The sequence below is a fragment of the Anolis carolinensis genome, unplaced genomic scaffold (assembly GCF_035594765.1).
Source record: "Anolis carolinensis isolate JA03-04 unplaced genomic scaffold, rAnoCar3.1.pri scaffold_11, whole genome shotgun sequence".
Lineage (NCBI taxonomy): Eukaryota > Metazoa > Chordata > Lepidosauria > Squamata > Dactyloidae > Anolis > Anolis carolinensis.
The window spans coordinates 23,199,127-23,224,829 of NW_026943822.1; the positions used below are offsets into that span (position 1 = coordinate 23,199,127).

The window sequence follows — 25,703 nt, forward strand, 5'->3', positions numbered from 1 at the left end:
TACATATTATTGTATATTATATACTATATATATGTATTAATAGCATAGCATGCTACTTTAGAGTTTCTTCTGCCTAATATTATTATCAGTATTACATGTTATTATATTATATTATTATATATTATTGTATATTGTATATTATATACAATATACACTAACATATAATAATATACTATATTGTATATACATATTATTGTATATTGTATATTATATACTATATATATATATATATTTATTTATTTTAATAGCATAGCATGCTACTTTAGAGTTTCTTCTGCCTAACATTATTATCAGTATTACATGTTTTTATATTATATTATTATATATTATTGTATATTGTATATTATATACAATATACACTAACATATAATAATATACTATATTGTATATACATATTATTGTATATTATATACTATATATATGTATTAATAGCATAGCATGCTACTTTAGAGTTTCTTCTGCCTAATATTATTATCAGTATTACATGTTATTATATTATATTATTATATATTATTGTATATTGTATATTATATACAATATACACTAACATATAATAATATACTATATTGTATATACATATTATTGTATATTGTATATTATATACTATATATATATATATTTATTTATTTTAATAGCATAGCATGCTACTTTAGAGTTTCTTCTGCCTAACATTATTATCAGTATTACATGTTATTATATTATATTATTATATATTATTGTATATTGTATGTTATATGCAACGTACACTAATATATAATAATATACTATATTGTATATACATATTATTGTATATTGTATATTATATACTATATATATATATTTATATACTGTATACTATATATTGTATATTATATATGTATTAATAGCATAGCATGCTACTTTAGAGTTTCTTCTGCCTAACATTATTATCAGTATTATATGTTATTATATTATATTATTATATATTATTGTATATTGTATATTATATACTGTATATTATATATTGTATATTATATATGTATTAATAGCATAGCATGCTACTTTAGAGTTTCTTCTGCCTAATATTATTATCAGTATTATATGTTATTATATTATATTATTATATATTATTGTATATTGTATATTATATACAATATACACTAACATATAATAATATACTATATTGTATATACATATTATTGTATATTGTATATTATATACTGTATATTATATATTGTATATTATATATATATTAATAGCATAGCATGCTACTTTAGAGTTTCTTCTGCCTAACATTATTATCAGTATTACATGTTATTATATTATATTATTATATATTATTGTATATTGTATATTATATACTGTATATTATATATTGTATATTATATATGTATTAATAGCATAGCATGCTACTTTAGAGTTTCTTCTGGCTAACATTATTATCAGTATTACATGTTTTTATATTATATTATTATATATTATTGTATATTGTATATTATATACAATATACACTAACATATAATAATATACTATATTGTATATACATATTATTGTATATTATATACTATATATATGTATTAATAGCATAGCATGCTACTTTAGAGTTTCTTCTGCCTAATATTATTATCAGTATTACATGTTATTATATTATATTATTATATATTATTGTATATTGTATATTATATACAATATACACTAACATATAATAATATACTATATTGTATATACATATTATTGTATATTGTATATTATATACTATATATATATATATATTTATTTATTTTAATAGCATAGCATGCTACTTTAGAGTTTCTTCTGCCTAACATTATTATCAGTATTACATGTTTTTATATTATATTATTATATATTATTGTATATTGTATATTATATACAATATACACTAACATATAATAATATACTATATTGTATATACATATTATTGTATATTATATACTATATATATGTATTAATAGCATAGCATGCTACTTTAGAGTTTCTTCTGCCTAATATTATTATCAGTATTACATGTTATTATATTATATTATTATATATTATTGTATATTGTATATTATATACAATATACACTAACATATAATAATATACTATATTGTATATACATATTATTGTATATTGTATATTATATACTATATATATATATATTTATTTATTTTAATAGCATAGCATGCTACTTTAGAGTTTCTTCTGCCTAACATTATTATCAGTATTACATGTTATTATATTATATTATTATATATTATTGTATATTGTATGTTATATGCAACGTACACTAATATATAATAATATACTATATTGTATATACATATTATTGTATATTATATACTATATATATATATTACTAGCATAGCATGCTACTTTAGAGTTTCTTCCGCCTAACATTATTATCAGTATTACATGTTATTATATTATATTATTATATATTATTGTATATTGTATGTTATATGCAACGTACACTAATATATAATAATATACTATATCGTATATACATATTATTGTATATTATATACTATATATATGTATTAATAGCATAGCATGCTACTTTAGAGTTTCTTCTGCCTGATATTATTATCAGTATTATATGTTATTATATTATATTATTATATATTATTGTATATTGTATATTATATACAATATACACTAACATATAGTAATATACTATATTGTATATACATATTATTGTATATTGTATATTATATATATATATATATATATATATATATATACACACATATTAATAGCATAGCATGCTACTTTAGAGTTTCTTCCGCCTCTATGAAGTCAATAGCAAGGCCTTTTGTTCATTTCAATACGCAAAGGCATGTGAGTGAGTTGTGAGACTGACTGCTTCTTGATCTCTTTAATGCAGGCGATGGATTGCCACCTAGCGTTGGAGAAGCCGCTGCAAAGAGGAGGGATCGATCTCTATCCGTCTCTTGGATGTGGCTTGGAGACCAGAAGCAGCCGCAGCCACAGCGATGCTTCCTCCGGACATGAGATGCTCTCCTCCGGCTTTTCAGCTTTTCCTTTGCACCCGAAGGAAACTCCGGAGGGAGAGAGGAACGGCACAACTGTGAGCCTTTCTTTCTTCCAAAGCCTTCCGACTTTGGGACCAAAAAGACCAGCCCCATGGATGCCCTCAACGCCATGGGACGGGGTGCTCTTGGGTGCTGAGAGGAGGACGCCTCTTTGACGATGGGTAACAAGCAGACCATCTTTACAGACGAGCAGTTGGATGCCTATCAGGTAAGTGGATCTCCGGAAACTAAAGTCTTCATCTCTGTACATTTCGGATACTCCATTTATGTGGGCACAACTCAAGATCTGAAAATTGTGGAAGCAGGACATCATCATCATCTCTATACATTTCTGACACTCCCTTCCACACGGCCCCTTTATCCCAGGATGTGATCCCAGATTAGTTGTTTATCCCTGTTATATACCCTGTTATATTGCTTTTTTGATTTTGTGTTGTACTGTACATGATTATTTTTGTATTGTTGTAATTGTATTATGATAGGTTGTTTTTATATTTTGCTATATTGTATTGTTCTGGGCATGGCCCCATGTAAGCCGCCCCAAGTCCCCGTTGAGGAGATGGTGGCGGGATATAAATAAAGTTTTATTATTATTATTATTATTATTATTATTATTATTATTATTATTATTATTATCCCAGGTTATCTGGCAGTGTGGTCTCATATATTCCAGTTTAAAGCACTCACTTAATCTGGGATAAAGGGCAGTGTGGAAGGGCTCTTTATGTGACTCTTGTGGACACAACTCAAGATGTTTAAATGTCAAGGGAAGAAAAATATTATTTCTATGATCCCACATGGTATGTAAATGGTGGAGGAAGAAAGTCATCACCATCTCTGTAGGTTTTTGACACTCTTTTGTGTTACTTTTGTAGACAAATCTCAAGGTTTTTAAATGCTGGAGGCAGAAAATAATAACAATAATAATAATAATAATCATCATCATCATCAGCTGGAGGCAGATAAGAATAATAGACCATTTACATTTCTAACACTGTTGATGTGACTCTTGCAGATACATCTCAAGATCTTTAAATGCTGGAGGCAAATAATAATAATAATAATAATAATAATAATAATAATAATAATAATAATAATACATCACACAGTCCTAGACACTTGGGAAGTGTTCAACTTGTGGTTTTGTGAAACAAAATCCAGCATATCTATCTTGTTTGCTGTGTCATACAACGTCGTTGTGTCAATAATAATAATAATAAATAAGAATAATAATAAGAGTAATAATAATATCATCATCATCATTATCCATGCACATTTCTGACACTGTTGATGTGACTCTTGCATATACATCTCAAGATCGTTAAATGCTGGATGCAGAATTATAATAATAATAATAATAATAATAATAGCAATTCATTGCAATTTGGGAGATTTATTCCGTTTCAGGAGCCCCAAAATAATCTAATCAAAAGTCACAACTTTGTCACTTTTTGTCCCAATGCTATCTAAATTTTGAATGTGTTGCCATTAAGCTGAGGAGACTGTGAGATCAAGGAAGATTTAAAAGGTTGGATGCCTTTAGCGGCGCGACACATTACCTCTGGCGGCATCGATAACTCATCATCGGAGAGTTAATTACCTCTATTATCAAGGGCAGCAGGTCAGTCGGGGAGGAACCTTAGACCTATCGAAATGGAGAGAGAAAAAGGCACAGGAGGGGCATCTACACTGGAGAATTAAAGCAGTTTGACACCACTCTCATGGCCTTGGCTCCATGCTATGCAACATTGGGAGTTGTAGTTTTGCAATGTCTTTAGTAGCCTTCTCTGCCAAAAAGCGCTGGTGCCTTACCGAACTACACATGCCATAGCAGTTAAAGTGGTGCCAAACTGGGTTAATTCTACAGTGTAGATCTGGGTAATCTGTCCTCTCCGTATTCTCCCAGCCAAAATAACTTTCATTTACTGTATATACTCGAGTATAAGCCTAGTTTTTCAGCCCTTTTTTAGGACTGAAAAAAAAACCATCGGCTTATACTTGGGTGAGGGTCCTGGTGGGCTTATATTGAGGTCAGCTTGTACTCAAGTATATATGGTATATTTATTATTTTTCTCTATTATTATTGGTATTGTTACATTTATTATTTTACTCTATTAATTATTATTATTACATTTATTATTATACTCTATTATTGTTGTTACTTTTACATTTATTTTATTTTATTCTATTATTATTATTATTATTAATACATTTATTATTTTACTCTATTATTGCATTTATTATTTTACTGCATTTATTATTATTATTATTATTATTATTATTATTACATTTATTATTTCACTCTATTATTATTAAAAGGATACATAAGCACATTTACATTGAAGAAGATCACGTTCAAGTATCTTGAGGAGTTCCAAGCTGAGATGGATGTCTCATTGATACAGGAAACTCCACCTCTACGGGATGGTAACCCATCCAAGGTTTGGGCTTGCTTTGAAGGCTCTATCCAAGGTGTCCAACCAATCTAGGCATCAAGTTTAGTATCTTGAAGAGCTCAAAGTTGAGATGGATGTCTCATTGATTCAGGAAACTCCACCACTATGGGATGATAACACTATCCAAGGTTATGGCTAGCTTTGAAGGCTCGATCCAAGATGTCCAACCAATCTAGGCATCAAGTTTAGTATCTTGAGGTGCTCAAAGATGAGATGGATGTCTCATTGATTCAGGAAACTCCACCACTATGGGATGATAACAGTATCCAAGGTTATGGCTAGCTTTGAAGGCTCGATCCAAGGTGTCCAACCAATCTAGGCATCAAGTTTAGTATCTTGAGGAGCTCAAAGATGAGATGGATGTGTCATTGATACAGGAAACTCTACCTCTATGGGATGGTAACCCCATTAAAGTTTTGGTCTTGCTTTGAAGGCTCTATCCAAGATGTCCAACCAATCTAGGCATCAGGTTCAGTATCTTGAAGAGCTCAAAGTTGAGATGGATGTCTCATTGATACAGGAAAGTCCACCTCTATGGAATGGTGACCCCATCCAAGGTTTGGGCTTGCTTTGAAGGCTCTATCCAAGATGTCCAAGCAATCTGGGCATCAGGTTTAGTATCTTGAAGAGTTCCAAGCTGAGATTGATGTCTCATTGATATAGGAAACTCCACCTCTATGAGATGGCAACCCCATTGAAGGTTTGGGCTTGCTTTGAAGGCTCTATCCAAGGTGCTGAACCAAGTGAGACAAAATTCAGCACCTTGGAGAGCTCATGTAAAGCTTAGATATGGGTGATTCAAGTCATCATGACTTCTTCACAACCAAAAGGCCATATTATAAACAGAACTCAGGTGTTTTTTCCCCCTAAATTTGCACAACTCCCCTTCTCTTCTCCATCCTAAACTTGAGCTTTGATTCCCTTCCCCTCCTCACCAAGGAATGAGGCCTCGGCGGCACTTCTCCAGGCCGATATAGTTACACATCCGATTGCTCTTGCCGCGAGAGTCGATCGCCTTCTCTTTGTCACTCTGCCCTAGATCTTTTAAGTGATTGCTTCGGCAAAGGAGCAAGGTGTCTGCCGATATCCCGAAGCGAATGCTGGCTCAACCGCCGAGCTCTTATTTCCCTTTGTGGCCTTTCAGGCGAAATTGAAGTTGCCGGCCGCGGTTGCCGGCTCAAGCTGCCCGGCCCCGTGGCCCTGAAACCTTATTCGGGGACACAATATACCCAAAGGAGGAAAAGGTCCCATGCTCGGGTCCCTTCGTAGGTGGAGATGGGAGATGGCTTAATAATTGATGCTCAAGCAAAGAGCACCTTGAAACCCACACCAAGCTGGACGACCGGGTGACTGTCACCCCTATCATCCCCAAATGGCATTTTTGAGGATGGTGGGAGTCATCGTCCGACTCGTGGACAGTTTTTATTATTGCCGTATATACTCGAGTATAAGCCGACCTGAATATAAGCCAAGGCACCTAATTTTACCACAAAAAAACTGGGAAAACATTGACTCCAGTATAAGCCGAGATACCAATAAAATTACATTAATTGAGGCCTCAGTAGTTTAAATGTTTTTGAATCTTTACATCACACTGTAATTTAAGATAAGACTGTTCAACTCTGATGAAATCATTATTTTCGTCGTCTTCAACGTAAATGTGCTTATTTATCCTTTTAATAATGATAGAGTAAAATAATAAATGTATTAATAATAATAAAAATAGAATAAAATAAATGTAAAAGTAGCAACAATAATAGAGTAAAATAATAAATGTAATAATAATAATAATACAGTAAAATAATAAATGTAACAATACCAATAATAATAGAGAAAAATAATAAATATATTATTTATACGGGTGTCCTAAAAAAGGGCTGAAAAACTAGGCTTATACTCTAGTATATACAGTAAATGTAATTTTTTTTAATGTATGAGGCTCCTTAAATCCCAGTGTTGTTCAAGTTGTTGTTTCACTGCAACTCCCATCAGCTCTATTCAAACATATAGAATTTGGGAGCAGCAGTGTGGCAATGCTATACTAATAATATAAAATATTGTATATGCATACAATATAAATAATATTATAATGTAATGCAATATAATAATAATAAACTATTATAATGGTATATTATAATATAATAATATTACAATATAGTCTTATAGTACAATATAGTAATATATTATGCTTATATTGTGCTATACGAATAATATAATATATTGTATATATTGTAAGCTGCCCTGAGTTCCCTTCAGGGTGAGAAGGGCGGGATAAATGTTGCTAATAAATAAATAAATGTATAGAATCACATGCAATTCCAGCCTGGTATTTTGGTCCACCTGCATTTTCAAACATAACTCTTTTGTATAAGTAACTACACAATTCCTTTTCGTTACTTCAGAAAATACATCTTAATATTACAAGCCACTAGTCCGTGGCACAAAACGCATTTCCCTCCATGCCTTCACAAAGCATATGCCTTACGCCGGCACTGGAACCATGTGATCTTCCTCCTCCGCCTTTAAGTGAAGCTACTCTGCATCACTGGAATTGTAACTGAAATGTGTTTTGCTTTTTTCACATGCATACAGCAAGTGAAGCCATCTCTCATTCAGATACAGTCGCTTAGTTATATCTTCATCACTGGAAACTAATGATAGGTAATGACATTGGGAATTGCAGAAGGAATGATATTCTTGCAGGAAAATAGGTCACAATGGGTGTGCTGTCTGCAACTCATCTGTACAAACAGTCCTTTATAAAAGCTCATTTTCTTTTTCTGTTGTTGTTTTTCTGTTGACAGGATTGCTCCTTCTTCACGCGAAAGGAAATTCTCCGGTAAGCAGACCATCTGCCTTGAGTGTTTTGCAAAGGAAAAGCCCATCTTATTTTGCATCTTTCCGCATGGCAGGGATGCTAGAAAACGCACATGCATTTACATTAGGGCCTCCCGATTGTTGGTGGACTATAACTCCCACCCACCATTGTATTAATAATAATAATAATACAATAATAATAATAATTTATTTATATCCTGTTTTTCTCCCTCATGGGACCCAAAGCAGCTTACAACATATTAAAATCACATAAACAACAATCATAGTAGATCAATAATATAAGCGTAATAGAATAAACAAGTAAAACAATCACAGTATAACTTCAAGTTCATGAGGCATCATATTGAGACATATATTGCACTGTATTTATTTAGTAAAAAACACGATGTTGTCGAAGGCTTTCACGACCAGAATCACTGGGTTGCTGTGAGTTCTTCCTTCCACCCTGGACATTATTCCACACACACACACACACACACACACACACACACACACACACACACATATATACACACACACACACACCCCACTTGCTTTGTTTCCAACAACCTGTGAAGATGCCTGTCATAGATGTGGGCGAAACATCAGGAGAGAATGCTTCTGGAACATGGCCAGACAGCCCTGAAAACTCACAGCAACCCAGTAAAAACATGCCGTTGCAAAAGGTAGAAACCATTAACCATTAATGCTATTTACAAACAGTTTTGTGATCTATGTTAGAATATAATTAAAAACATTAATTTTTACTAAAACAGAGCACACCCCTTGGAACACTGACCAGCCTTGCTGAAATAATTGAAATTTATTGCCCAAAGCTCACCAGGCTGTGTATTATTTCATTTGAATGCATGATATGCGACTTTGGCGACATGTTTCTTAGGAAAGAAAGATTTCCTTGACAATCATAATATGTTTCCTAGGGAAGAATTATTTCATTGAAAAGCACAATAAGCCAGAATTCCTCTTGTATGGTACGCTGGTTTGGCGACATGTTTCCTAGGATGGAATTCCTGTTTGGGGAAGGGCGAGTTTACCTTTGAAAAAGCCCAAGCGATATGCACTGTACTCAAAAGGTAAAATAAAAGTGAGCCATCATCACTCTTTGTCCAAGGCAGTGGGACTTTCTGTTCTTTCTAGTAACGGCGGAAGAACAGAATGTGTCACGGAGGCAACGGAGGGTGGAAAGAGAAATGGAGCAAACAGACAGACGTTTTGGAGAGTTGCGTTGATGCCACACGGATGCCTCTCTTACAAAATCCCTGTGTTTAGGGTCACCAAGACCTGGCACAGAGACTCCCATTATTATTATTATTATTATTATTATTATTATTATTATTATTATTATCATCATCATCATCATCATCATCATCTTGAAGTTAGTTTTGATGCGAGATCGAAGGCCTTGGTGCAAATCTCCAGCCGCATCTCGTTCTCCCCAAACATGCCTGAAAACAACTGTGAAATAATTCCGTCTGGAAAGCCTTATCGCAGCTAATCAATTTAAAGGAAAACCTGCCTGCCTCATTTCTCATGCGGAGAACGAACGAAAGCTAGAAAAGGAGGGAGACGAATGACGGGGGCTCGTCCTCGGCACAGAAAATTAATGGAATTTAATATCGCATTGGCAACGTCGAAAGGGTCACGGATAATGGATGGAGACGAAAAGCAGACACTTCCAGGAAAACACAGCAGGCCTCAGATTGAGAGCACAAATATTTGCAGTTTATTTTTTTTAAAAAATCATGGGAGTTGTAGTTTTATAAGGTCTTGAGCTTTTTGAGGCAAAGCTTCAGTCCAGATATTTAGCTCTTCAGGAATACATATGATCCTCCTGTGGATGAAAAAGATTTAACGACCTGGCTTGGAACATGCTGACTGAGCTTTCCATTTAGCAAGGCCTATCCATCCATCCATCCATTGGACAAATGAGATAGTTGTCCTGGATGCCTTCCCAGCTTCTGTGTGCATTGAAGTCTTTAGTTTGGGATTGTGGAAGCCGGTGGGTGTGAGAGAGAACAGGATCGAAGAGATAGAGGTAGAAAAAAGGCACCCAAGAGATGGTAGAAGGAGACCCAAGAGATGGAAGAAGAGCACTCAATAGAAAGGATACCCAAGAAATGGAAGAAAGGCACCCAAGAGATGGTAGAAGGGCACCCAAGAGATTGAAAAAGGGGACTCAAGAGCTGGAAGGAGATCCAAGAGATGGTAGAAGGAGATCCAAGAGATGGTAGAAGGAGATACAAGAGATGGTAGACCCAAGAGATTCAAGAGATTGAAGGTGACTCAAGAGCTGGAAGGAGATCCAAGAGATGGTAGAAGGACATCCAAGAAATAGGAGACCCAAGAGATAGGACATCTAAGAGATGAAAGAAGGACACCCAAGAGATGGAAGAAGGAGACCCAAGAGATGGAAGAAGTAAACCCCAGAGATGGAAGAAGGGCACCCAAGAGATGGAGGAAAGGCATCCTAGAGAAGAAGGAAAGGGAGCCATGAGAGAGATGGAGAGATGATCCAAGGGAGAGACTCTTTAGCAAATGTCAAGACGCTTTCTCATGCTACTGACCCACAGATCATCAAGGCGACGGGGTTGAAATATTTTTTTGCTGTGCCCAAATCGACTGGTGCTATTGTGAACGCATGTGACATTTAGTGCACCTTGGGGTCTAATGGCCAGCCTTCCGAATCGATGAGCCATTAGCAGCTCTTATCTCTCATTTCCAGCTGCATCCTGTGCCTGCCTTTTGAAAAGCCTGTTCTCATTTCAGGGGAACGTGGTTTAGTTTAGCAGCTTGGCAGAAATCAATGAGGCCTGGGGCGAAATAGCGAGAAGGCTCATCGTCTGTCTCTCCAAAAGGCAATGTTTAATGTTTCCGTGGGCTGAGAACAATGGTCCATAGCAAGCAATAGCAACTTGCGGGCAGGGTGGAGAGACTACAACTCCCAGCATGTCAGTGAGCATGGATGATAGGGCTGAGAGGTTCAGGTTGCTATTGCCACAAGGGAGTTGCTTCAGTATTTGGGAAAATCAGCGTTATGGCCATCAAATGGACCATTCTATAGCTGTTTTAATAACAACAACAACAACAACAACAACAACAATAATAATAGTCCTAAACACTTGGGAAGTGTTTGACTTGTGATTTTGTGATATGAAATCCAGCATATCTATCTTGTTTGCTGTGTCATAATAAAATAATAATAATAATAATAATAATAATAATAATAATAATAATAATAAATTAATTAATTATAATAATGTTGATATTACCGTATATACTCGATTATAAGCCAACTCGAATATAAGCCGAGGCACCTAATTTTACCACAAAAAAAACTGGGAAAACATTGACTCCAGTATAAGCCGAGAGTGGTAAATTTCAGAAATAAAAATAGATACCAATAAAATTACATTAAGTGAGGCATCAGTAGGTTAAATGTTTTTGAATATTTACATAAAGCTCTAATTTAAGATAAGACTGTCCAACTCTGATTAAACCATTATTCTCATCTTCTTCAATGTAAATGTGCTTATGTATCCTTTTAATAATAATAGAGTAAAATAATACATGTAATAATAATAATAATAAATACAGGAAAATAATAAATAGAGTACAATAATAAATGCAACAATAATAAGATCAGAGTGAAATAATAAATGTATTATTAATAATAAAAATAGAGTAAAATAAATGTAATAGTAGCAACAATAATAGAGAAAAATAATAAATGTAATAATACCAATAATAATAGAGAAAAATAATAAATGTACCATATATTCTCAAGTATAAGCTGACCCAAATATAAGCCAACCAGGACCCTCACCCGAGTATAAGCCAAGGGGGCTTTTTCAGTCTTAAAAAAAGGTCTGAAAAACTAGGCTTATACTCGATTATATACAGTAATAATAATGTTGATATTGTTCTTACTTATTTATACTAGTTTTAACTGACATATCATATTTTTGTTTTGGGCCTGGCCCCATGTTAGCCGCCCCGAGTCCCTCCGGGGAGATGGTGGCAGGATAGAAAAATAAATTATTATTATTATTATTATTATTAATTCTATTATAGTATTTGTGGTCTGTCGTATTATTTATGATAGGACTTGAGCATTCATGGATTTTGGAATGAAACTCCCAACAGATGTGAAGGGCTCACTTGTATCTCGATCTGTCAAATTGACAATATGAACAAAGAGGAAAAAAAGAGGAGGAGAAAGGCAGAGAACCAAAAGAAAGTATTATATAGCCAGCCACATTTTCCACGTCCGATTTACAGGAACGCCTGCCAGAAATTCTATTCCTCTTCTTTGAAATACATCCTGCCTCTCATTTGAAGATCAATGCTTTGTGCAGATGAATATCTGAGAGAAATGAAGCAGAGAGTCAAATGCGTATCACAGAGAATCGATTTTCGTCTGAGCAATAAAAGAGGAGTCGTATAAGGTCAGGAGAGAAGTCCGACTTTGCCCGCAAACGAGATAAATGTGACCAAAAGAAGCAAAGCCAAGAAAGTTCAGGAGATAAGGATTGTCTGCTCGGAGTCAGACTGAAACGGGGGGAAACTGACTTTAAGGGCTCTCTTGATTCAAGTCACAGATGTTGGCAAGCTCCCAATATGAAGGTTGAATGAAAAGTAATGCCTCCACCTTCGTTATTTGGGTTTGGATGGGAATATTTTAATAAATCAAATGCAGAAATGATCCTTAGAATGTGCTCTTTAATGACCACTATTCACTTTTTCACATAATCACCAGACAATTGGATACGTTTCTGCCAACAATGAACAAGTTTTCTGAAACCGTCACGGAAGAAGTCGACACTCTGTTTCCGCAACCGACGTCTCACAGTCCCCATCGTGCACAGGACTCACATCAACACAATCCCCATAAACAGTGTGCATTCTCTGAGGAATCTCCTTTGGAGTGACACCTTCTGCTGTCAAGAATTCAGTAACTGCACGTTGCTTAAGTCGCATTGACTGATCGTCTAGGCAGGGTTCCATACTTTTGCACTTTAACAACACAACTGTTCAATGCTAAGGCTTTCCCGTCTGCACAGGGTTCCATACTTTGCACTTTAACAACATAACCGTTCAATGCTAAGGCTTTCCCGTCTGCACAGGGTTCCATACTTTGCACTTTAACAACACAACCGTTCAATGCTAAGGCTTCCCTGTCTGCGCAGGGTTCCATACTTCGCACTTTAACAACACAACTGTTCAATGCTAAGGCTTCCCTGTATGCGCAGGGTTCCATACTTCTCACTTTAACAACACAACTGTTCAATGCTAAGGCTTCCCCGTCTGCGCAGGGTTCCATACTTCGCACTTTAACAACACAACCGTTCAATGCTAAGGCTTCCCTGTATGCGCAGGGTTCCATACTTCTCACTTTAACAACACAACTGTTCAATGCTAAGGCTTCCCCGTCTGCGCAGGGTTCCATACTTCACACTTTAACAACACAACCGTCCAATGCTAAGGCTTCCCCGTCTGCACAGGGTTCCATACTTCGCACTTTAACAACACAACTGTTCAGTGCTAAGGCTTTCCCGTCTGCGCAGGGTTCCATACTTTGCACTTTAACAACACAACCGTTCAATGCTAAGGCTTCCCGCCAAGCGGAACTGTAGAGGAGAGTCTACTGAGCAAGCCAGTACCTGACGCATACCAGGACTGCCATCTGATTGGGAGTTATGAAGGTGGAGGCATTACTTTTCATTCAACCCTCATACTTCTAAATCTGTCTACGCTAAAGAAAGCTAAGCGATGCTTCTTGATACGAGTTAGATCTTTCCTTTCTCCCCAAATGGGACACAAAGCATGTGCAGATGCACTCGTTGCAAAGCCAAAAGAACTATTCTAGAACGTGACCGTTGGAAGCATGTTTGCAAATAAATGTTTTGTGTTTAATTTCCAGGTTGCACGAACGTTACCACGAACTGGCCCCCCACATTGTCCCCATGGACTACACCAGGAACCCAGATGTGAAGGTCCCGAAGCAGCTCATAATCAACATGCCAGAACTAATGGTAATGCAGAATGAGAACGAATGCAGTTTTGGTGCTCTGGATTCATGGGAGTTGTAGTTTTACAAGGCCAAAGAGGATGGATTTCTCGCCAAAAGACATCTCCCACCATCCCATGCTATTTCTTTTTTTCATGTCAGGAGCGGCTTGAGAAACTGCAAGTCGCTTCTGGTGTGAGAGAATTGGCTATCTGCAAGAACGTTGTCCAGGGGACACAATGATGTTTTACCATCCGGTGGGAGGCTTCTTTCATGTCCCCGCATGGGGAGCTGGAGCTGATAGAGGGAGCTCATCTACACTCTCCCCAGGTTGGATTCGAACAGGCAACCTTTAGGTCAACAACCCAAGCTTCAAGTCAGCAGTCCTGCCAGCACAATGGTTTAAGCCACTGCACCACTGGGGGCTCCCAGGTCATTGAACCATAGCAGTTTCAAGTGGTGTCAAACCGCATTCATTCCACAGTCTAGATGCATCCTCAGTGAGCGGTGGAAATTGTCCAGCCCTTAATATATTATTTTACTACAAGTCCAGACAGTCCTACGCTATGAAGCCAATGGAGAGGCATACTGGGAGGTACAACCCTTGGGTTGCGTAGTATACTTACTCCATTCGAAACTCTAGTTTACCATATTTACTAGGCATGTCCAAATTTCTCGGAATTGTCGTAAATCGGAATAAAATCGGATCTATTCCGACTTGCGAACGTGGTTCCGACGCGGGTTATCGCGCCGGATCTAACCCGCGATTTCGAAGCGTTATATTTTTGTAATGGCTTCGTAATTTGATCAGAAATGAAGCCATTTTTTAATGCAACCATTGTTGTGCCAATCCAGGACTTTCCCCTTTGGTCCTAGGATATTATTTCCTTTTTTGAGCGTCCTATTTCCTTTTGAGCATTCTTGAGCATTCTTTTAGGAGAGGTGGGTAATAATAAAATGTATTATTATTATTATTATTATTATTATTATTATTATTATTATTATTTAGACCCAACACAGCCTTCACCCACAGCGGTCCATCAAGACATAGGAGCTTGGTTACCTTGACCTCCTTGCAACCCGGAGGATTATTTACATCCTATCTATGGCTTTGTAACTTCATATAGTTTCGGGGCGATAGGCATCTCTGAACCATATGCAGGAGTCAGCAACTGAGTTCATTTTAATTCTTAAATTTTGCAAGAAGGTTCTGAGCAGGAAATGGGATCTTGCCTTGGTTCATGTTTTGCCTTTGGAGGAATGCCGGCAGCCCATTGATAGAAGAGAAAGATCATATATATCCAGGTTATTATTTTTTTGTAGACCAGATACAAAACTGGGGAGTTGAAGAACGACAACCCAAATATTTCAAGTTGTATGTCTTCAAGTTGTTTCTGACTTATGGCAACCCTAAGGTGAACCCGTCATGGGACCTCCAAGATCAGATGGAAAGCTTTACGGGATTCAAATTGGTTCCCAGACCCAGTGCTCACCCAGTAAAAGTATATGCCGCATTTCATTGCAGACCCAGGTTCATTACCTGTTTATAAGTGTCCTGGATTCATTCGTTTGCAAACAGTAACTGGATCTAGTGGTAATGTACTCTCTTGTAAGGGAAACCGGTGGATAGCCGTGAGGAATATAGGAAGAGAAGAGGCGGCCGGAGCCACTGTGAGCCCGGTCTTTGCATGTGGTGTTGCCTTCTTCAAATTCAAACCATTCTGGTGGATTCAGTCCGCATCCTCATCCTGGGGAAACCACGGATGCATCCACACTGTAGAATTAATGTCGTTTGACTCTGCTTGGGAATCATGCAACTTGTCATTTTGCAAGGTCTTTAGTTCTTCTCTCACCAAACTCTGCTTACCATGACTCCATAGCATTAAGCGATGGCAATTAAAGTGGGGTCAAGCTGCGTTAATTCTACAGTGTGGATGAACCACAGGGCGCTCTTGTCCATTCTGCAACCTTGAAAGCTTGGGAAAGTTACTCTTTTGGAGTATGATTCCCAGAATCCAATGGCTAGAACGTCTGAGAGGCACAGTAGTCCAGAAAAGTAACTTTCTCCTCCTTCTCTTCCTTCTCTTTCTCCTCCTCTTCCTCCTTTTTCTCATCCTTCTCCTCTTTCCTTCTTCAGCTTCTCCTTCTTCACCTATTTCGTCTTCTTCTCCTTCTCATCCTTCTCCTTCTTCTTCTCGTCCTTCTCCCCTCTCCTTCTTCATCTCTTCCTCCTCCTCCTCCTCTTCCTCCTCCTCCTCCTCCTCCTCTTTTTTCTCATCTTTCTCCTCTCTCCTTCACCTTCTCCTTCTTCACCTTCATCTTCTCATCCTCCTCCTTCTCTTCCTACTCCTACTCCTCATCCTTCTCCTCTCTCTTCCTTCACCTTCTCCTCCTTCTCCTCATCCTTCTTGTCCTTCTTCTCCTCTCTTCTTCTTCTTCTTCTTCTTCTTCTTCTTCTTCTTCTTCTTCTTCTTCTTCTTCTTCTTCTTCTTCTTCTTCTTCTCCTCCTCCTTCTTCATCTTCTCTTTCCATCTCTAACTGAACATTTTGTTCCTCCTCCAGCATAACTCTACATTGCACTCTTGGCCCATAAGTCCTACATTGAATAAGAAAACTGCTGAATGGTATTTGGGTCATAAAACAGTCAATGTAGATCAGTTGCTCCCAACCTTTTTTGACCAGGGACCACTCTCCAACGTTAGTTGTCGATTACTCGTAGTTTTCTGTATTTAGATGAAGTCTAATATGGATATGGGAGGACTGGATTGTATGTATATATTTTTTAAAAATCTGAAATAATTGCTGTCTTTCCACAGGAAAACCCCTTTAAGGAACGGATTGTCCACTCTTTTTCCGAGGACGAAGAGGGGAGTCTCAGCTTTAACGATTTCGTCGACATGTTCTCCGCTCTGAGTGAAACGGCTCCCCGAGAGCTCAAAGCAGTCTATGCCTTTAAGGTCTATGGTATGGCCAGAACCATCATCACTCTCATTGTGAAATATTACATTATGCCCAATATATTACTGTGAAGGAGCTAAGAACTACCAAGGTTCTTTCAGGCGGGGGGAGTCTTCTTATCCCACCGCTGCCACCACTTTGTAAAGATGCAACCACCAAAGACCCAGAGAGGAGACCTTTTACTTTATTTTTTCCTTCTTCTTATTCACTTTAGATGGTAACGTAACTTGGTTTATAATATATGCAACAGAGGCTTAGATGTTGGAAGAACAATAACAAGTTTATTCAGGCACAGAGCTTAGTGGTTACAATGTTGTTTCTCACTAGGAGGTATTTTTATTAACAGTTACAATGCTAGAATAAGATGAGTCAAACTCCCTAAAGTGTCACTTCTTTTACTTAAAGTAGTTAGAACTCTTTCTCTGCTACTTTTAAACCACAGTCACCCCTGTGATATACGATCACAGATTCTCTGTTCCTTCCAGGACGCAGACTACATTAAATAAGTCACCAAATTTATTTTAATCCGACTCAAAATGAACTATTGAGTCCCCTTGATCCCCTCAACCTAGGATCAATCTTCCCTGTGCCTCATCAGAGCGCAGACTGACCTCTTTTTTTAAACTCTGTACTTCTACAACAAAACGGCAGTTGGCTCCGCCTACTTCTCCATGGCAACCAGCCTCTGAGTGCTGAGTGGAAATAACTGTAATACTTACCCTTTTAAAACACAAACACACAATTAAACATATCATCTGTAAACCAAAAATTCGTACTTCATTACAATTACAAACATCTAGCTATCTATCTAGCCATCTATTGTTTTCCTAGGTCCCTTCCACACAGCTGAATAAATTCCCACATTTTTTGTGAGATGTAAAGACTACTGTTGATGCTCGTTTTCTGTTGAGTAAGCCTATCTTTCAGAAGGAGGCATTGCATCTAATGCTGGACCTTTTCCTCTTCCTGCTTAGACTTTAACACCGACAACTTCATCTGCAAATCTGACCTGGAGCAAACCCTCAACAAGCTGACAAAGGAGGACCTCACGGAAGAAGAGATCACCTTGGTTTGTGAGAAAGTCATCGAAGAAGCCGACATGGACGCCGATGGCAAGCTGGGGTTTGCCGATTTCGAAAACATGATCTCCAAAGCACCAGATTTTCTCAGGTAAGAATGGTCACGTCTTCCGTGTTTTATGCTTTTTCTTCCTGAGATGCTCGCTTTCTACACACAGATTTCCACTGTGTTGTGGTTTGGGATTTGGTTGTATTTTCCATCTTGGACAATGTGGCTATCTATTATAAAAGTGAAAATAAGTATCATACATATTTTCACTTTTATAATAGATAGCCACGTTGTCCAGGATGCATAATTTATGTGTGTATGTTTGTTCTGCAAAGGCTTCTACATGGCTTCATTGATCTGGACCAAACATGGTGCGCATACCTTTCATGATTCAACTTAAAATAGTGATGTGGCTTCAACCAAAAAATCCACTCCATTTGGTGCAATGGCCCCAAAATGAATAAATATGTGTGTATATATGCAACACTCAGATGCGACCACAAGAGGGCATTATATAGATAGAAAGGAAAATATGACAAGTGGAAGATGGATGGAAGTCAGCTGGAGAAGGGAGAAAGGAGACCTCAAGATGACAAAACTTGGGTAAATGCATACCTGGGCAATATACTAGTCTGTGATTATATCCCAAAACAGGTGTCCCCAAACTTTTTAAACTGGGGGCCAGTTCACGATCCCTCAGACCGTGGGAGGGCCGGGCTATAATTGGCCACTGAATGATGATGATGATGATAATAGTCCTAGACACTTGGAAAGTGTCTGACTTGTGATCCAATACAACAGCCAGCAGAGTGTCTGCTGTGCGTTTCAAATAATAATAATAATATAATAATAAATAAGAGGGTTGGAAGAGAACCATTGGGCCATTTAGTCCAACCCCTTTCTGTCTTTGTGCACCAAAAGCACAAGCAAAGCACTCCTGATAGATGGCCTCCCAACCTCAATGTTAATAATAATAATAATAATAATAATAATAATAATAATAATAATAATAATGATGGTTGGAAGAGACCCCTTGGGCCATTGAGTCCAACCCCCTTCTGCCTTTGTGTCGCGGGGGCCAGATAAATGGCTTTGATGGGCCGCATGTGGCCCGCGGGCTGTAGTTTGGGGATCCCTGTCTCAAACTGTTGTTTTGGCTCAGAAACAATCTTTGATGTCTTCTTCATCCAAAATACCGGACCGTCTGCCTCTTTCTCCTCCGGTTCTTGCAATCTGCGAGATGCATGGTTTCATTTACTCCCTATAAGAGGAAGAGCTGGCGCCAGAGCAACTTGGCTTTCTTTGAATTACTATCCTGTGGCTTCTGTATACTGTTACTTTCATTACTCCTTGTAATATCAGACAGCTCCATCTCGGTGCATTTCAGCTGCCTCTGTTTATACCTCACTGGGAACGCATTGGATCTTCATTTCCTCTCTGTACTCAATTCTCGTGTGGAACTCTGACGCTTTGCGCCTTTCTTTTGTGGTTGTTTTTGTTCCTGAATCACCGACACCATAAAACAGCTCAAAATCCTGATACCGTCTAAGTTCTCCGATGGAAGCGATTTGACTTTTTTTTTTGTCCGCACCTCAATTCAAAGTTATGAAATTGGATCTAGTTGTGGGTTTAGTTGGGCAACATGACCATGCAACACAAGGATTGGGTCATACAATCAATGCGCATCTCCATAAGTGGAGATTTATGTGGTGTGAAATCATTGTTGGATGTTGACTATGGAGCGGAGAATGAGGAGAAGACTTGGAGTTGTCTTTGTGCCCATGGGCTTAAGAGCATACAATTATGGACTTCTCGTTTCTCACCATAGGCTTTGTATGTGTGTAAGTAGGGAATGGTTGGGTCACCATTGCCAATCATCTCTAGAACATCAGCACTTCTACCCTATTAATGTTCCAGAGATGCTGTGTTTGCAAATTTCATACAGTCTGTTGTGACTCAGCCTTTGTGTGACTCTGATGAGGATTCTGGGTTGCAGTTTCCAGATGATGGGATTCAGGTTCAGGATGAGTTTCAAGATGACTCTGATGGGAATTATGGGATTCAGGTGCAGGATGTCCCTGCTGTGGGAGACGAGGAGCAGGGAGGCTTTCCCACGGGAAGAAATGATGTTGTTACTGATGATGGTTTTCAGGTGCAAGAAGCCGAAAGGGAGAGTAGCTCCCAGCCTGATAACACTAACGAGCCCTTAGGCCTTGAAAGCGATGAGACCGCTTCTCTAGATCAGGCTAGTTGTTTGGAATTTCAGAGGTTGCGCAGAAGTCTCAGAATAGCAAATAAGAGGGAGGTCAAATGGCAAAGAAATACCTTCATGTCATGCTATTAAAACAGTCTGCTGAGAGGGAAATCTTCGTCAAAGCAATTTCCTCGCTTGAATCAAGAACGAAGTTTGCTTTCCTGTATTATCTTGTAGCCTGGATGTATCCTCGTTTCTGGGACTTTGGCTTCGTTTTAAGGACCTTGTTTCATGCCTAAGGTTTCCATGGATTTGTTCTTACAGCCTTGTTTTGTAACTATCTTTTGTAACTGAACTTTTACTTTTTATGAACTATCCTTTCCTTATTTCCTAATAAACTACAAAAGACTACGATCTGTGTGTAGCCTGGTGAAGCTAACCTGAGGTGCGACACAGTCCAAAATACTGACCATGACTGGTCACAGAGAAGATACATTTGTTGAAAGAGCTTCACCAGCAACTGGTTCATTTCTAGAAAGTGAAATGAAAAGTGTTCGTTATATGTCCTGTCAAGTCCTATATGGCTTAGGTCCAAGGAGTTTTGGATCCTCTCAATGAGAAGGAACCTACTGAAATTGATTCTGGGCCAACACTTAGAAAGTCCATTTGATTTAATGGTTCCACTCCAACAATAAAGGCATTGTCAGGGACGTATGGATGAGAGCTCTCCCAGAGACAAATATTTGGTCATTATACCTGCATTGCAGTAGGATAGATGTCCTGTTCCATACCTTACCAAGATACTTCCATCAAAAATATGCATGTAAACGTCTTCCTAATTCCCTACTGTTGAGGAACTATATATCCAAAGCTTTTCAAATGGGAATGGGATTCAAAAAACTCAATGACTCATCCATCTGCTTTAATGGTTGACCAGGGACGGAGGAAATTGTCCGTCTTGGACTAAGTCCCAGAAGTGCGGATATAAGCTGTAAATGACTGAGGCAATTTCTGGTTCAGAAAGAAAAAAAAATCCAATCTCTGTGGGATTATTTCACTTCTGAAAAAAAAGTTATCATTTTGAGTCTGCTTGTATTTTTAATGGAACCATTAGCACTCGGAGCTGGCAGTCGCTAAGTGTTCTGTTCTACAAGACTGGCTACGTTTCCCACAGGAAATTGTTTTATAAATCATGGTGGAAGCTGAAACGCCTTTTAAAAAAAAGCCTAGCTTTGTACAAATGGAACAGCAAGGAACCACAGAAAGACGGGCATCATGTCTTGGATGTAGTCATGGCTGTCATGGTAACCTCCCACGCTTTTCATGAAGAGTCTGCCGGCATCTCCTTGGAAGGGCTTTTGGTTCCTGATCTTGGTTAGATTTTCACATCTCGGCCCAAAGTCGCCTGAAGAAGCATCTCTTAAGATGTCTGAAATGCTTCTCCTAAGACTTAAGGGTTGAAGACTCAATAGCAATGGGGAGATGAATCCATACTAAATCTTAGCCCGAATTTTGCAGGAGCTCTCCAAGGTGCTGAACTTTGTGTCCTAGATATATTCAGTACCTCGGACAGCTCAACTCAAATCCCTGAGTAGATTCACCGCCCAACAGATGTGGATACTACTAGCCGCTTGAAACCACTTGGATGGACACCACAGCTCTGTCCTATGAAATCTTGAGATTTGATGCATGACTTCTCTACTAGAAAGCCCAGATCTACAATGCTAAAGCTCCCTAACACAGAATTCAATAGGGTGGATCTTTTGGTCCCATCTGTTTTGCTTCTGGACCCTCTCAAGGTCTTGAAAACATCTTCACTGTTGAAAGCGATTCCTCATCCTTGTCTTATTGGGAATAGTTGACTGTAGCATACAATCAACTTTACACATGTATTGGGTTTAGGGATAGAAAAGTGGGAAAAAACCATAAATAGAAGGTTGTGATTTATTTTATCTGAGGGAGTGCCTCCATAGGAAAATCTAGGTCCTTCAGCCCAACACTGTGGTCAACATCTACCAGACATTGACAATGGAGTCAACTGGAGGACCTAGAGATGCTTACAGAGGAGATTTTAATCAAAATCTGTGAATAACACAGCCCAACAATAAACACAGTAATACTAATCAATATAACAATATAGAAAATATACATTATCTATATATATAAAAGGGTAATGAAATTTCGGCCTAGGACAAAACAACAAAACTACACATCCCAGAAACACTAAACTTGGCAGCACAACCACTCATCCATGCCTCTACGTTCATACAACAAAAAGCTCCAGGTACTCCAGAAAACGGCCAGGCTTTGAGACTGCAAGGCTATTCAATGCTATTCCACCTGGCCAACAAAGGATTCCCATAAGCCACAGCAATGCGTGGCCGGGCAAAGCTAGTAATATATAATATATAAATAACAATAATGATATGATGAATGAATTTTATTGTTATGGTCACAGACTAAGAGTATATTGTTTAGATGATGATGATATATGTATAACATATACGTCCAACAAAAGTATTCTTGGTGCCTTGGTTTTTTGGCCTGTTCCTGGTGTTCTCTGTGACGCTGATTCAGAAAATTGCATTGGATAAACCGCATCAACTCTAGTTTCTTAGATATTGTTGTCATGATTCTTTCTGGGTGAGCAGATGGCAACTGGTAGATGCCATATGTTCTATATTTCAAAAAACTCAAGCTGATAGGGGAAACTGGTGCCATTTTTGGAATCAGCTGATCAAGCATATGCATAAACAGGGCTAACACTTGAGACATTAGATAGACTACATAAGCAAAAATCAAATCCACAAATGTGGAGGGTCGACTGCATTTCTGAATGCAAAAACTGCTACAATACGTTGAGCTAAAAAGTTGTGATAGAGGTGATGAAGCAACATGTATTGTGTTGAACTGGGTAAACTCTTAGGTTTGGCTTAGTGAGGTGCTATTTCCACCCTTCTCTTTTCTCATCTCTCCTTTTTATTTCTTCATTAATGTCTCTGCAGCACCTTCCATATACGAATCTGATGGCATCAGGCTCAACAATCGGATGTCACACTTTTCCTTCTTCCTCTTAGCACCTCAGGCACCATGGAGGCCTATGAAGTTTGGACTAATGTCATCTTGGAACATCCCAGCGAAAGAAGGACCACTGTTTTCCATGATGGTTGGATTATCTGTGGAAGCGTTGTCGGTTTTGCATACGTCTTGTGTTGCAGAATCATCACAGTTGGTTGGCCGTGATGAGAGCTTGATGGTGGTTGGGTTCTTCTTGGAGGACAACTCAACTGGATGCTCTTCAACGTGGATTTGTATTTGTACAGATTTGAAGCGTGATGAAGATTCTCCCAAACACAAATGGATGGTGGTTGGGTTCTTCTTGGAGGACAACTCAACTGGATGCTCTTCAACGGGGTTTTGTATTTGTACAGATTTGAAGCGTGATCAAGACTCTCCCAGAGACAAATGGATGGTGGTTGGGTTCTTCTTGGAGGACAACTCAACTGGATGCTCTTCAACGGGGGTTTGTATTTGTACAGATTTGAAGTGTGATGAAGGCTTTCCCAAACACAAATGGATTCCATACAAGAACAAAATATTGGCCTTAAAAGAAGTTGTGGAGGAGAAGGAAAGGTCTATTCGCAACAGGACATGGGATGGATTTCTGTTATTGTCACTGTGTCCATCGAATGTGCCATGGGACAGTTAGGTGCTCAAGCGACTCGGGAGACTTCCTTAACTAACGATACTTGAAACATGTTCCTTGAAAACAACCACCACCAACACTGTGTGCATCTGTGACTCATTTCTCCTCTTCGGGACTGTATCTTCAACGTCCAAGGAAGGTCATGTTTCTTCTCATCTCCTGATTCAATTATTCTGACAGATTGCAAAAAAGAGAGAGAGAGAGAGGAAACCAAAGCCCAGGACAATAAGTCAAGACCAAACCATGTGCATATATTTACAGGAATTACAAAAAAAAAAAAAAAAAGACACACACAGACAAAAGGGTGACGAATCCCGACGAATAAATCCAGGAAACCTATCAGCAGTCAAAAATATATGTCTTGCTTCTCGGAGAAAGCCAGCTATGCAAACTTTCTTCTCAAACGCCTGATGTTTCCTCCGTCTTTGCTCCTGTTTTTTTTTCTCCCTCTCTTTAAAAAACACATTATTTATTTTGGTTGAAAACTGATGACAATCACACACATGCAACTGTTCTCAAACAGTTCTTCTCGAAGGGCTCTGACATTACGTATTTGTGGCTTCTGTATCCAAGTAATCCATGATTAAAACTTTCACTGATTTTATCATGGCTGGTGGGTTCTTGGTTTGGGATGCGGACAAAGCTTGGAAACCAATGCTTGGGAACCAGTATATTTTTGGTACCATATATACTTGAGTATAAGCTGACCTGAATATAAGCCGAGGCACCTAATTTTACCACAAAAAAACTGGGAAAACATTGACTCCAGTATAAGCCGAGAGTGGTGAATTTCAGAAATAAAAATAATTACCAATAAAATTGCATTAATTGAGGCATCAGTAGGTTAAATGTTTTTAAATACAGTAGAGTCTCACTTATCCAAGCTAAACGGGCCGGCCGAATGTTGGATAAGCGAATATGTTGGATAATAAGGAGGGATTAAGGAAAAGCCTATTAAACATCAAATTAGGTTGTGATTTTACAAATTAAGCACCAAAACATCATGTTATACAACACATTTGACAGAAAAAGTAGTTCAATACGCAGGAATGTTATGTTGTAATTACTGTATTTACGAATTTATTCCACGGATATATCAACCCCACTTGCGTAGTTTGCAGCAGACCCCACAACCTTTGAGGATGCCGGCCATAGATGTGGGCAAAACGTCAGGAGGGAATGCTTCTGGAACATAGCCTTACATCCCCGAAAACTCACAGCAACCCAGTGATTCCAGCCATGAAAGCCTTCAACAACACATGGATTTCCGAAGCTTTGCACAACACTAATGGATAGTGCTTACCTCCTTCATGTCTCAGCGGATGGCCCAGTTGTCAATAGTATTTTGCTAGGTTTTTGTGGAGTTGTGTGATATGTTGTTAATTTTAGGGGGATTTTGTAAAAACCTTTTCACCCAAACCAATCTCAGTGGTCCAGTAGCTCCAGTCTCCGTGCACTATGAGCT

General features: G+C 38.0%; 1 protein-coding gene across 1 annotated transcript; it reads left to right on the forward strand.

The window, feature by feature from the left end:
• The first annotated feature begins 2,875 nt into the window (after positions 1-2,875).
• cib2 (calcium and integrin binding family member 2) lies at positions 2,876-24,842 on the forward strand. Its single transcript, XM_003230024.4, has 6 exons — positions 2,876-3,219; positions 8,272-8,306; positions 14,226-14,337; positions 17,129-17,276; positions 18,245-18,440; positions 23,538-24,842. Exons 1-6 carry the CDS (start codon positions 3,169-3,171, stop codon positions 23,557-23,559), a joined length of 564 nt encoding a protein of 187 aa, XP_003230072.1. The 5' UTR covers positions 2,876-3,168; the 3' UTR covers positions 23,560-24,842.
• Positions 24,843-25,703: the final 861 nt, after the last annotated feature.

Excerpts from the sequence above, each read along its gene's own strand:
- cib2 (XM_003230024.4), top strand. The coding sequence starts at position 3,169 with ATGGGTAACAAGCAGACCATCTTTACAGACGAGCAGTTGGATGCCTAT. Across the intron at positions 17,277-18,244 it reads CTATGCCTTTAAGGTCTATG|ACTTTAACACCGACAACTTC; the intron begins GTATGGCCAGAA and ends CTTCCTGCTTAG. Across the intron at positions 18,441-23,537 it reads AAAGCACCAGATTTTCTCAG|CACCTTCCATATACGAATCT; the intron begins GTAAGAATGGTC and ends ATGTCTCTGCAG.